This window comes from Oncorhynchus mykiss, chromosome 5, assembly GCF_057628025.1.
Source record: "Oncorhynchus mykiss isolate SJ-2025 chromosome 5, ASM5762802v1, whole genome shotgun sequence".
Lineage (NCBI taxonomy): Eukaryota > Metazoa > Chordata > Actinopteri > Salmoniformes > Salmonidae > Oncorhynchus > Oncorhynchus mykiss.
The window spans coordinates 38,504,198-38,518,655 of record NC_143026.1 but is presented as its reverse complement, the minus strand read 5'-3'; the positions used below and the strand labels follow the sequence as shown (position 1 = coordinate 38,518,655).

The following is a 14,458-nucleotide window of genomic DNA, read 5'->3' as shown; positions in this document are numbered from 1 at the left end:
ACAATGCATGTCTTGGGCACTTTACAGTAAGTGTGTATTCTATGTCTACACCTGAGTTATTGCGTGTCCCCAACAGTATGTGTACGCTTGTATAGCTGAGTAAGTACCCGTGTGTGTGTATGTGTGTGTGTTTCCTCAGGGGTTACAAAGGGACACAGAGTGGGCTAGATGAAGTGATTTTCCATTCAGGAGCCCCTGTTGTCACTGCTCAGTGTTAATTCTTCTCCTCCATGCTACATTAAGCAAAAAGGTTACTGTTAACAGATTTCCACTCTTTTCTCAATGGGCCATCACCACGCTTCCTGTCCCCTCTAATTTTCCAGCACTAGGGCACAAGTGCGTCACTCAGCGACCGCGGCCATCAGACACCAGCCAATAGTCTCTCAGCTTGTCGGGGTGGCGGTGAAATCACATGATGGATATTAGAGAAGGGTTCTGTCACCTAAACAATAAGCTGTGTTTCCCTCCTAGTCTATCACGGCACAGCCAGGTGTCTTGTCCTCCAGTTACTGTTCACCCATTACCTCAGTGGGAGTGAGAGAGTCTTCTGTATGAGGTTGAGAGAGCCACACGTCGTCCATGCACCGTGCAGCTGAGTGATTCGTGTGGAAATGACAGACTGGCTGGGTTAAAGAATGGTCAAGTGTGGTGGGTTGTAGGGAGGGGGGAGTGTGTTGATTCAGGAGAGGGGTGAGTGGGAGTATGATACGGGAGTGTGTGTGTGTGTTAGCGGGGGTATCACGCTGCCGGGGGTGGACGAGGTGGCTGTCCCTGGCGTGACTGGAGCCCTGGTGGCTGACTGTGGCTGACGCGTGGCATCATGCCCTGTGGCTGTCTGTTCACTCACTCTCACCCCACGCCATCAGCTAATGGCAAAACTCGCTGATGCTGCCTGCCTCTGAAAGCTGTGTGTGTGTGTGTGTGTGTCAGGGTTTCCGTTAGCTGGTAATAGACGGCTTGTGGATGATAAAAGTTTGAAAAGCAGATAAATAAATTTGCCGCCGGCCAATTTTCTGGGAGAAGGAAAAAAAATCCATTGCTAAACAATGCTGTTTTTTACCTATTCATTAATGGAAATCCCAGTCGATGGAAATACATTTGACATGTCATGCTTATCTGTCTATAGGTTCATTTGCATAATTTTGTGGAATTAAAAATGGGGTGTGTGTACATTCGGTATGCATCTTATTTATCATATGCGCACAGCGTTACAGCCTTTGAGCGGAAAATCTGTCAAACAGCTCTTCGCTGCTGCTAAGCTCCTCAAACAGCTCTTCGTTGCCGCTAAGCTCCTCAAACAGCTCTTCGTTGCCGCTAAGCTCCTCAAACAGCTCTTCGCTGCCGCTAAGCTCCTCAAACAGCTCTTCGTTGCCGCTAAGCTCCTCAAACAGCTCTTCGTTGCTGCTAAGCTCCTCAAACAGCTCTTCCCTGCTGCTAAGCTCCTCAAACAGCTCTTCCCTGCTGCTAAGCTCCTCAAACAGCTCTTTGCTGCTGCTAAGCTCCTCAAACAGCTCTTCGTTGCTGCTAAGCTCCTCAAACAGCTCTTCGCTGCTGCTAAGCTCCTCAAACAGCTCTTCCCTGCTGCTAAGCTCCTCAAACAGCTCTTCCCTGCTGCTAAGCTCCTCAAACAGCTCTTCGTTGCTGCTAAGCTCCTCAAACAGCTCTTCGTAACTGCTAAGCTCCTCAAACAGCTCTTCGTTGCTGCTAAGCTCCTCAAACAGCTCTTTGTTGCTGCTAAGCTCCTCAAACAGCTCTTCGTAACTGCTAAGCTCCTCAAACAGCTCTTCATTGCTGCTAAGCTCCTCAAACAGCTCTTCGTTGCTGCTAAGCTCCTCAAACAGCTCTTTGTTGCTGCTAAGCTCCTCAAACAGCTCTTCGTTGCTGCTAAGCTCCTCAAACAGCTCTTCATTGCTGCTGGAGTGAAATGTGTGCTTTATAAGCCCAATCATTGCTCAACAATTTTAGATGAGTGTTAAAAACTGTTTTGATGGCTATGCCTAAAATAAGCTACTATTGTTATTCCTCAACTTGTAATTGATGCACGCTTCCATTCGCCATTCAAATGGATAGGCAACAGAAGGCAGGCTTCATCAGCATGTCACACAGCATTTTGCAATGATCTAAAGGCAGTATGGATTTTGAAAACATACTTGTTTGAAACCTGAACATTTTACTACATATTATGAGGCATGTCTTACCTTACCTTCAAAGTGCCCTAGCCAAAATTCGACCATGTCTGTGCCGGCAATCCTTTTATAAAAGACTTCCATATGACATTGAAACCAGTAGCCTATTGTTTCATAAAGACTTCCATATGACATTGAAACCAGTAGCCTATTGTTTCATAAAGACGTCCATATGTCATTGAAACCAGTAGCCACTCTCCCAAGATGGCATAGCAGTTCAGACGTATTTTTGTCCTCGTCCTGTCGTGTCCCGTATATATATATATTTACAACTTCTTTTTCACATACATTTTTAATTTTCCAAAAACTCATCTTCAGAACACTCTCCTGCAATCCGTTTCACCAATTTATATTTATATAAAAAAGTATTATTTACCTCAGATCTGTGATCCTTCGAGAGGCTAGCCAGAAATTAGCCAGAGGCTAGCCGGGAGTTAGCCAGAAGCTGGTTCAGAAGCTACTCTGAAGCTGGTTCAGGGGCTAGTTCAGAAGCTAGTTAGCTTATTTACTGGCTAATCGTTGGTACTCAGCTGACCACGGTTTGTGGTCATCGGCTGTCCTTTGGCTCGAGAATCTATTGCCAGTTTTGTACGGCGCGGTGCAGCGCAGCGCGGTTCGGAGCGGAACATATCGGACCAATTTTTCTCTCCATGCCCCTGGATTTCGGCCGCTGGCTCTGGACGTCCATTCCTGGATCTCGCAGCTAGCTAGCTGCTATCCGTGTGACTATCGGCTTTCGTCGATTCCGGAGCTAACATCAATTGTTCCGGAGCTAGCCAGCTGAAGAGTTCCATCAATCACTCCTGGGCTGCAGTCACCTATCCGGACCCGTTTTGCTGCCTACGCGGAGCCCCACCGGGCCTTCACGGCTAGACTGCCGACGTTGTCTACCCGAGGGAACTGTCCGGCTGGCTCCTCCGGCGCAACGTTGCCTGGGCGCTCATCTGCGGCCTGCTAGCCGTTGGCTATCTTATCGGCTGCTATCTGAATAGACAATCGGACAATTTTTATTTTATTTTTATTTATTGATTTATTTTTCTTCTTGGGCCTCTATAACTATATCTATTGTTTTTATTTTTGTTGTTGTTGTGTGATTTGGATTCATCCCCTCTACCACACGGAAACCCACTAATCTACTGACGGAACGCAAGAGTTGGCTAATAACAGACCTCCATCGTATGCTAGCTTGCTACCGATTTAGCTGTCTAAATCGCCGTGACCCCCAACCAACCTCTCCACTCACTGGACCCTTTTGATCACTCGACTGAGCATGCCTCTCCTTCATGTCAATATGCCTTGTCCATTGCTGTTCTGGTTAGTGTTTATTGGCTTATTTCACTGTAGAGCCTCTAGTCCTGCTCATTATACCTTATCCAACCTATTAGTTCCACCACCCACACATGCAATGACATCTCCTGGTTTCAATGGTGTTTCTAGAGACAATATCTCTCTCTTCATCACTCAATACCTAGGTTTACCTCCACTGTATTCACATCCTACCTTACCTTTGTCTGTACATTATACCTTGATGCTATTTTATCGCCCCCAGAAACCTCCTTTTACTCTCTGTTCCAGACGTTCTAAACGACCAATTCTTATTGCTTTTAGCCGCACCCTTATTCTACTACTACTCTGTTCATTTGGCGATGTAGAGGTGAATCCAGGCCCTGCAGTGCCTAGCTCCACTCCTATTCCCCAGGCGCTCTCTTTTGACGACTTCTGTAACCGTAATAGCCTTGGTTTCATGCATGTTAACATTAGAAGCCTCCTCCCTAAGTTTGTTCTATTCACTGCTTTAGCACACTCTGCCAACCCGGATGTTCTAGCTGCGTCTGAATCCTGGCTTAGGAAGACCACCAAAAATTCAGACATTTTAATTCCAAACTACAACATTTTCAGACAAGATAGAACTGCCAAAGGGGGCGGTGTTGCAATCTACTGCAAAGATAGCCTGCAGAGGTCTGTACCCAAACAATTTGAACTTCTACTTTTAAAAATCCACCTCTCTAAAAACAAGTCTCTCACCGTTGCCGCCTGCTATAGACCACCCTCTGCCCCCAGCTGTGCTCTGGACATCATATGTGAACTGATTGCCCCCCATCTATCTTCAGAGCTTGTGCTGCTAGGCGACCTAAATTGGAACATGCTTAACACCCCAGCCATCCTACAATCTAAACTTGATGCCCTCAACCTCACAAAAATTATCAATGAACCTACCAGGTACCTCCCCAAAGCCTTAAACACGGGCACCCTCATAGATATCATCCTAACCAACTTGCCCTCTAAATACACCTCTGCTGTTTTCAACCAAGATCTCAGCGATCACTGCCTCATTGCCTGCATCCGTAATGGGTCAGCGGTCAAACGACCTCCACTCATCACTGTAAAACGCTCCCTGAAACACTTCAGCGAGCAGGCCTTTCTAATCGACCTGGCCGGGGTATCCTGGAAGGATATTGATCTCATCCCGTCAGTAGAGGATGCCTGGATATTTTTTTAAAATGCCTTCCTAACCATCTTAAATAAACATGCCCCATTCAAGAAATTTAGAACCAGGAATAGATATAGCCCTTGGTTCTCCCCAGACCTGACTGCCCTTAACCAACAAAAAAACATCCTATGGCGTTCTGCATTAGCATCGAACAGCCCCCGTGATATGCAGCTGTTCAGGGAAGCTAGAAACCATTATACTCAGGGAGTTAGAAAAGCCAAGGCTAGCTTTTTCAAGCAGAAATTTGCTTCCTGCAACACTAACTCAAAAAAGTTCTGGGACACTGTAAAGTCCATGGAGAATAAGAACCCCTCCTCCCAGCTGCCCACTGCACTGAAGATAGGAAACACTGTCACCACTGATAAATCCACCATAATTGAGAATTTCAATAAGCATTTTTCTACGGCTGGCCATGCTTTCCACCTGGCTACTCCTACCCCGGTCAACAGCACTGCACCCCCCACAACAACTCGCCCAAGCCTTCCCCATTTCTCCTTCTCCCAAATCTGCTCAGCTGATGTTCTGAAAGAGCTGCAAAATCTGGACCCCTACAAATCAGCCGGGCTAGACAATCTGGACCCTTTCTTTCTAAAATTATCTGCCAAAATTGTTGCCACCCCTATTACTAGCCTGTTCAACCTCTCTTTCGTGTCATCTGAGATTCCCAAAGATTGGAAAGCAGCTGCGGTCATCCCCCTCTTCAAAGGGGGTGACACTCTTGACCCAAACTGCTACAGACCTATATCTATCCTACCATGCCTTTCTAAGGTTTTCGAAAGCCAAGTCAACAAACAGATTACCGACCATTTCGAATCTCACCATACCTTCTCTGCTATGCAATCTGGTTTCAGAGCTGGTCATGGGTGCATCTCAGCCACGCTCAAGGTCCTAAATGATATCTTAACCGCCATCGATAAGAAACATTACTGTGCAGCCGTATTCATTGATCTGGCCAAGGCTTTCGACTCTGTCAATCACCACATCCTCATCGGCAGACTCGACAGCCTTGGTTTCTCAAATGATTGCCTCGCCTGGTTCACCAACTACTTCTCTGATAGAGTTCAGTGTGTCAAATCGGAGGGTCTGCTGTCCGGACCTCTGGCAGTCTCTATGGGGGTGCCACAGGGTTCAATTCTTGGACCGACTCTCTTCTCTGTATACATCAATGAGGTCGCTCTTGCTGCTGGTGAGTCTCTGATCCACCTCTATGCAGACGACACCATTCTGTATACTTCTGGGCCTTCTTTGGATACTGTGTTAACAACCCTCCAGGCAAGCTTCAATGCCATACAACTCTCCTTCCGTGGCCTCCAATTGCTCTTAAATACAAGTAAAACTAAATGCATGCTCTTCAACCGATCGCTACCTGTACCTACCCGCCTGTCCAACATTACTACTCTGGACGGCTCCGACTTAGAATACGTGGACAACTACAAATACTTAGGTGTCTGGTTAGACTGTAAACTCTCCTTCCAGACCCATATCAAACATCTCCAATCCAAAGTTAAATCTAGAATTGGCTTCCTATTTCGCAACAAAGCATCCTTCACTCATGCTGCCAAACATACCCTTGTAAAACTGACCATCCTACCAATCCTCGACTTTGGCGATGTCATTTACAAAATAGCCTCCAATACCCTACTCAACAAATTGGATGCAGTCTATCACAGTGCAATCCGTTTTGTCACCAAAGCCCCATATACTACCCACCATTGCGACCTGTACGCTCTCGTTGGCTGGCCCTCGCTTCATACTCGTCGCCAAACCCACTGGCTCCATGTCATCTACAAGACCCTGCTAGGTAAAGTCCCCCCTTATCTCAGCTCGCTGGTCACCATTGCATCTCCCACCTGTAGCACACGCTCCAGCAGGTATATCTCTCTAGTCACCCCCAAAACCAATTCTTTCTTTGGCCGCCTCTCCTTCCAGTTCTCTGCTGCCAATGACTGGAACGAACTACAAAAATCTCTGAAACTGGAAACACTTATCTCCCTCACTAGCTTTAAGCACCAACTGTCAGAGCAGCTCACAGATTACTGCACCTGTACATAGCCCACCTATAATTTAGCCCAAACAACTACCTCTTTCCCTACTGTATTTTATTTATTTATTTATTTTGCTCCTTTGCACCCCCATTATTTTTATTTCTACTTTGCACATTCTCCCATTGCAAATCTACCATTCCAGTGTTTTACTTGCTATATTGTATCTACTTTGCCACCATGGCCTTTTTGCCTTTACCTCCCTTATCTCACCTCATTTGCTCACATCGTATATAGACTTGTCTATACTGTATTATTGACTGTATGTTTGTTTTACTCCATGTGTAACTCTGTGTCGTTGTATGTGTCGAACTGCTTTGCTTTATCTTGGCCAGGTCGCAATTGTAAATGAGAACTTGTTCTCAACTTGCCTACCTGGTTAAATAAAGGTGAAATAAAAATAAAAAAGCCTATTTCTCTCATGTTCTATTGGTTTTCAAATCAACTTTCTTTCACCGTTCAGTAGGCACAATCCTAGCCATATTAGCAATCCATGCTAGTTCTTACATCTTTAGATCTCCCCTCTTTCTAGTGGATATTTTCATCTCTGTCACATGAAACCGCTAGCATGTGCAACGAACATTCGTGCTTAGCCTACTGAAGACATAATAGTTTATCAACATTTTAAGCTAAATGTTGCATCAGCCTCATTGCTTTTTAACGTTTTTTTAATATTTTTTTTATATATATAGCCGAGGCCTACTGGTTCTACTCATTTGGAATAGGCTATATCCTTCTCCACAAGCTGACCAAAAGAATAGGTCAACTGTTCTACTATGGGGGAATAGTAGATTGACATAGGCTAGTGATTTTGCTGATCGTTACTGGTCTTGTTGTTTGAGAAAAGTTACATGTGGACAGTTTTTCTAACATCTTCAATGTGTGCATGGGAATTCAGTAAGAAGAACGTTCAAATGTCCAGCGCTCCATTTTCCTGACAGAAACCCTGGTGTATGTGTGTATAGTGTTCCGATTGTCTAACAAGCTTTCACAAGCCCCCCCCCCACTCCACATCATGCAGTGGCTTTCTGTGTTCTGGAGTAGTGCTTTTTAGACTAGGATGGCTGTCCTTCCTGGAACACAGTAACATATGGGAGGGAGCAGGTCACTGGTGACCAGATGGTTGTAGCTGTTTCAAGGTAGCTCCTACCGCTGTAGTACCCTTGAGAAAGGCACTTAAGCCAAATTGCTCTGGTAATTGTCCACCTCGTAAACGGGACTAAATTGTATGCCTTGCACAACGACTTAACCTAAGGGAAAGAGGGTCTATAATGCCTATATGACAGTGTTAGGATCGACAGCTACCGTTGAACTTGAGTTATGACTACAAGGAGCTACTAGCTAGGAAATAATTAAGTGATCATGGATGGTATATGGTAGGTGTGTTGTAGATCTCATACTAAATAATGCACAGGTGTGTGCTGAGGTACTTACGTGTGATGATGTAGTCTTGCGTCAGTGTCTCCGCCTGCCTCTCTTTCCTCTTGCTCTTCACCACACACAGCTTAGCTCCCCTACACACAGAGAGATAGAGGAGACACCATAGAGTTCATATTTCATTATGTGGGAGACACGGTCAGCTTTATACACCGTTCTCAAACGTGGGTGACTGTAGGTTAGATACAGTACCGGCCAGTCTCTTCTGATCTGCTCCTAACAGGATGGAGTCTAGACAACCCACTTCCGACGTGTTGTCGCGATACCAGAATATTGACTTCCATACTGATACCAGGTTTAATATCATGATACTCGATACCAAAATGATACTCGATTTTTAAACATTGAACAATATGTTGATAAATTGTAGAACAAAATTAACAAATAGAATATCTTCCGTTCTATATTAAATTGCTTGAAAAATAAAACACCGTATTAAATAACAGAAGAATCTTGCAAAACCATACCAGACAACAAAATCATTTAAAAAGTACATCTAAGCGGTTTTAAAATATAATTTGATATACGTTAAGCTGAAGTTGGGTCAAATTACATTCATTATACCCAAATACTTTGGTGACAAAACGGATGGCACTGTGATAGACTACATCCAGTTTGCTGAGTAGAGTGTTGGAGGGTTATGTATCGCATCATCGAAATAGGAAGCCGATTCTAGATGTAATTTTGGATTGGAGATGCTTAATGTGAAGGAGAGTTCACAGTCTAACCAGACACCTAGGTGTTTGTAGTTGTCCACATATTCTAAGTCAGAACCGTCCAGAGTAGTTTATTAGATTTTTTTATTTTACCTTTATTTAACTAGGCAAGTCAGTTATTTTCAATGACGGCCTAGGAACAGTGGGTTAACTGCCGTTGAAGGGGCAGAACGACAGATTGTCAGCTCGGGGGTTTGAACTTGCAACCTTCCGGTTCCTAGTCCAACGCTCTAACCACTAGGCTACCCTGCCGCCCCGTGATGTTAGTCGGGCGGGAGGGTGTAGGCAGCAAAAGAGCATGCACTTAGTTTTACTAGCATTTAAAATCAGTTGAAGACTACGGAAGGAGTGTTGTATGGCATTGAAGTTTGTTTGGAGGTTTGTTAGCACAGTGTCCAAAGAAGGGCCAGATGTATACAGAATGGTGTCGTCTGCATAGAGGTGGATCAGAGAATCACCAGCAGCAAGAACGATGTCATTGATATATACAGAGAAAAGAGTCGGCCCAAGAATTGAACCCTGAGGCACCCCCATAGAGACTGCCAGAGGTCCGGATGGGAGAACAGGCCCTCCGACTTGACACACTGAACTCTATCTGAGAAGTAGTTGGTGAACCAGGCGAGGCAGTCATTTGAGAAGCCAAGGCCATTGAGTCTGTTTGTTAACTTGGCTTTCAAAGATTTTCAAAAAGGCAGAGCAGGATGAATATAGGTCTATAACAGCTTGGGTCTAGACTCTAGATTGTCTCCTCCTATGAAGAGGGGTATGACCCCGGCAGCTTCCAATCTTTGGGGATCTCAGACGATACTTAAGAGAGGTTGAATAGGCTAATAATAGGGGTTGCAACAATTTTGGCTGATAATTTTTTAGAAAGAGATAGTCTAGATTGTCTAGCCCTGCTGATTTGTAGGGATCCATATTTTGCAGCTCTTTCAGAACATCAGCTGTCTGGATTTGGGTAAAGGAGAAGCGCGCGGGGGGGGGGGGGGGGCTTTGGCAAGTTGCTGCAGGGGGTGCTGAGGTGTTTGCTGGGATAGGGGTAGCCAGGCCCCTGTTGGCCTTTGGCAATAAAAACTACCATAGAAATACAATGAATTTTGCACAGCATACTACGATTCCCAGGGTAAATTTTAACTCCCAGGATGCAATGCTCCACCCAGGGCTGCTGGTGGGCTCGTGGCTACTGCTAGCAAGCCCACAAGCCCAGACAAACAAAGTACCCTAAATATACTGCTGTCATAAGTTGAGTGCATTTCACATTACTTTTGGGTTGTCATATTATAATGCTCACATGAATGTCATGCTGAATATGTTCATGTCATTGTCACGCAAAAATAATTTGAATTTACAGTGCCTTTAGAAGGTATTCATACCTCTTGATTTATTCCACATTTTGTTGTGTTACAGCCTGAATTCAAAACCTATTAAATATACACAAAAGTTTGGGGTCACTTAGTAATGTCCTTGTTTTCAATGAAAACATACATGAAATGAGTTGCAAAATGAATAGGAAATAGTCAAGACGTTGACAAGGAAATAAATAATGATTTTTAATAATAATTGTGTACTTCAAACTTTGCTTTCGTCAAAGAATCCTCCATTTGCAGCAATTACAGCCTTGCAGACCTTTGGCATTCTAGTTGTTAATTTGTTGAGGTAATCTGAAGAGATTTCACCCTGTGTTTCCTGAAGCACCTCCCACAAGTTGGATTGGCTTGATGGGCACTTCTTACGTACCATAAAGTCATGCTCCCACAACAGCTCAATAGTGTTGAGATCTGGTGACTGTGCTGGCCACTCCATTATAGGCAGAATACCTGCTGACTGCTTCTTCCCTAAATAATTCATGCACAGTTTGGAGCTGTGCTTTGGGTCATTGTCCTGTTATAGGAGGAAATTGGCTCCAACCGTCCACAGGGCATGGCATGGAGTTACAAAGTGGAGTGATAGCTTCTCCTTCTTCAAGATCCCTTTTACCCTGTACAAATCTCCCACTTTACCACCACCAAAGCACCCCCAGACCATCACATACAGTGCCTTGCGAAAGTATTCGGCCCCCTTGAACTTTGCGACCTTTTGCCACATTTCAGGCTTCAAACATAAATATATAAAACTGTATTTTTTTGTGAAGAATCAACAACAAGTGGGACACAATCATGAAGTGGAATGACATTTATTGGATATTTCAAACTTTTTTAACAAATCAAAAACTGAAAATTTGGGCGTGCAAAATTATTCAGCCCCCTTAAGTTAATACTTTGTAGCGCCACCTTTTGCTGCGATTACAGCTGTAAGTCGCTTGGGGTATGTCTCTATCAGTTTTGCACATTGAGAGACTGAAATTCTTTCCCATTCCTCCTTGCAAAACAGCTCGAGCTCAGTGAGTTTGGATGGAGAGCATTTGTGAACAGCAGTTTTCAGTTCTTTCCACAGATTCTCGATTGGATTCAGGTCTGGACTTTGACTTGGCCATTCTAACACCTGGATATGTTTATTTTTGAACCATTCCATTGTAGATTTTGCTTTATGTTTTGGATCATTGTCTTGTTGGAAGACAAATCTCCGTCCCAGTCTCATAAATGTCGTTCCACTTCATGATTGTGTCCCACTTGTTGTTGATTCTTCACAAAAAAATACAGTTTTATATCTTTATGTTTGAAGCCTGAAATGTGGCAAAAGGTCGCAAAGTTCAAGGGGGCCGAATACTTTCGCAAGGCACTGTATGGCGTCAAGAACTCCTCCAGCATCTTTTAATTTTTTCTGGGTCTCACGAAAGTTCTTCTTTGTGATCGCAAAACCTTAAACTTAGATTCGTCTGTCCATAAAACTTTTTTCCAATCTTCCTCTGTCCAGTGTCTGTTCTTTTCCCCATTTTGATCTTTTATTTTTATTGGCCAGTCTGAGATGTGGCTTTTTCTTTGCAACTCTGCCTTGCTGGCCAGCATGTTTCAGTTTTCAGCTAACATAATTGCAAAAGGGATTTCTAATGATCAATTAGCCTTTTAAGATGATAAACTTGGATTAGCTAACAAAACGTGCCATTGGAACACAGGAGTGATGGTTGCTGATAATGGGCCTCTGTACGCCTATGTAGATATTCCATTAAAAATCTGCTGTTTCCAGCTACAATAGTCATTTACAACATTAACAACGTCTACACGGTAATTCTGATCAATTTGATGTTATTTTAATGGACTTAAAAAAAATATTTTCTTTCAAATACAAGGACATTTCTAAGTGACCCCAAACTTTGGAATGATAGTGTATGTTTTTTCTCACACATCTCCACACAATATCCCATCATTTAAAAAAAAGAAATGCAAATGAAATAGAGAAATAACTAATTTGCATAAGTATTCACACCCTTGAGTCAATATGTTGTAGAAGCACCTTTGGCAGCGATTACTGCTGTGACTATTTCTGGGTAAGTCTCTAAAAGCAACTGTGCAACATTGTGCAACATGTTTGTGCAACATTCGCCCATTATTCTTTTCAAAATTCTTCAAGCTCTGTAAAATTGGTTGTTGATCATTGTTAGACAACCATTTTCATGTCTTGCCATAGATTTTCAAGTAGATTTAAGTAAAAAATGTAACTCGGCCACACAGGAACATTCACTGTCTTCTTGGTAAGCAACTTCAGTGTAGATTTGGCCTTTTAGGTTACTGTCCTGCTGAAAGGTGAATTAATCACCCAGTGTCTGGTGGAAGGCAGACAACCAGATTATCCTATAGGATTTTGCTTGTGCTTAGCTCCATTCCATTTAGTTTTTATCCTGAAAAACTCCCAATTCGTTAAGCATACCCATAACATGATGCAGCCACCACTATGATTGAAAATATGGAGAATGGTACTCAGTAATGTGTTGTATTGGATTTACCCCAAACATAACACTTTGTATTTAGGAATTGCTTTTCCAAATTTTTTGCAGTATTACGTTAGTGCCTTGTTGCAAACAGGATGCATGTTTTTGAATATATATTTATTGTATATATCTTGTATATATCTTGTAGGTTAGTATTGTGGAGTAACTACAATGTTTTGATCCACCCTCAGTTTTCTCCTATCACAGCCATTAAACAAACTATTTTAAAGTCACCATTGGCCTCAGGGTGAAATAAAAGGGATATACAATGTCTGCTTTTTAAAAATTTATTTTTTTACCCATCTACCAATAGGTGCCCTTCTTTGCGAGGCATTGGAAACCTCCCTGGTCTTTGTGGTTGAATCTGTGTTTGAAATTCACTGCTCGACTAAGGGACCTTAAAGATAATTGTATGTGTGGGGTACAGAGATTAGGTAAAAATCCTGTTAAACACTATTATTGCACGCAACTTATTATTTGACTTGTTAAGCACATTTTCACTCCTGAACTTATTTAGGCTTGCTATAAGAAAGGGATTGAATATTTCAGCTTTTTTTGTGTGTGTAGGTCAGTGAAAAAAAGTATAAATTCAATCCATTTTAAATTCAGGCTGTAAAACAACAAAATGAGGAAAAAGTCAAGGGGTGTGAAAACTTTCTGAAGGCACTGTAGTTACTAGTAGAATAACGTTACAATGCAAATGTCATGTGTGAATATATATATATTTTCAAGTCGTTTTGGAACTAAAACTCCCTTGCACTGGACGGCTTTGTAACACTTTTTGCATAGTTGTTTGGGTGGGCTGGCCCTCATCTGCTCTGCAAGGAAAGAATTCCCATATTTCGCTTCAGAAGCCATTTTTGTCAACAAGCTGTGGGCATGGAGGTATGTTTTCGTTAGAAGAAGCCATGCTGTCGGCATTTTCTCTCCCCTCGCTTGCTTCCCAAAAGTGGCTCTCGCTGTGTCAGCTGCATGCACAAGCGCAAGTAGCCTGGCTAGCTTACTACTGCCCCCTTGAGAAGACTCAGACAAATTACTAGACAGACTCAATCCTTTCAATCCGTACATGACGTGAGACTTCACATATGACAGAACTACGGAAAGTAACAAAAATTCTAGCGCCGACCCGTTTGTCATGTTCTAGTATCAAAAAAGCACCGACGTTTCAGTATACCGTGCAACACTACTTCAGACCAATTATCATTTCTCAATGGGAGTTTGTACAGTAAAAACTCGTCATGTAAAAACATAACTTCCGTCCGCAGCTACCGTAAAGGTAAGCATTCTCAGCGCAGCGTACCTGTGACTCTTGACAGGGTCGTAGTAGACCTTAGCCAGTCCGTTTCCAGTCCCCACCATAATCTGATTCAGCTTGGGATGCCAGAGACACCGCACCACACCCTGAAAAAGACACAAAGAGAAACAGACAGGAGATGAGCTTTTCAGAAACATGGTGAACATTCGATTGTAACATGAGATTAAAATCATTCTTAGTGATAACCGCTGGAGCGGACACAGGCAGGTTTTTAACTGTCGGAGTGGTCTCTGCATTAGCTGACTATATTTGGTCGTCAGGACGCGGCCTGGATCCTTCAGTCTGTGTATGACAGATGGCTCGCTGCCAAGGGCAAATGTGACCACGCTCATCCAGAGTGTGTGTGTGTGGTGTTTGTGTGTATGCAAAAGTGTTTAGCAGTGATGAAGCACCTACGAGTGCATGT

The 14,458-nt window shown here is 43.3% G+C and overlaps 2 protein-coding genes across 3 annotated transcripts in view; both read right to left on the bottom strand.

The window, feature by feature from the left end:
* Nucleotides 1-14,458, bottom strand: part of wdr70 (WD repeat domain 70) — an 85,852-nt gene that overhangs the window by 8,292 nt on the left and 63,102 nt on the right. For both annotated transcript variants that reach the window (XM_021602756.3, XM_090234772.1), the window contains exons 14-15: nucleotides 14,038-14,138; nucleotides 8,154-8,233 (exon numbers count right to left, since the gene is read on the bottom strand). In XM_021602756.3, coding sequence (XP_021458431.2) covers nucleotides 8,154-8,233; nucleotides 14,038-14,138 — 181 coding nt within the window. The remainder of the gene's footprint in view (nucleotides 1-8,153; nucleotides 8,234-14,037; nucleotides 14,139-14,458) is intronic.
* LOC149983267 (uncharacterized) lies at nucleotides 74-3,218 on the bottom strand. The gene has a single exon (XM_090234774.1). The coding sequence runs from the start codon at nucleotides 1,947-1,949 to the stop codon at nucleotides 1,209-1,211; it is 741 nt and encodes a 246-aa protein (XP_090090900.1). The 5' UTR covers nucleotides 1,950-3,218; the 3' UTR covers nucleotides 74-1,208.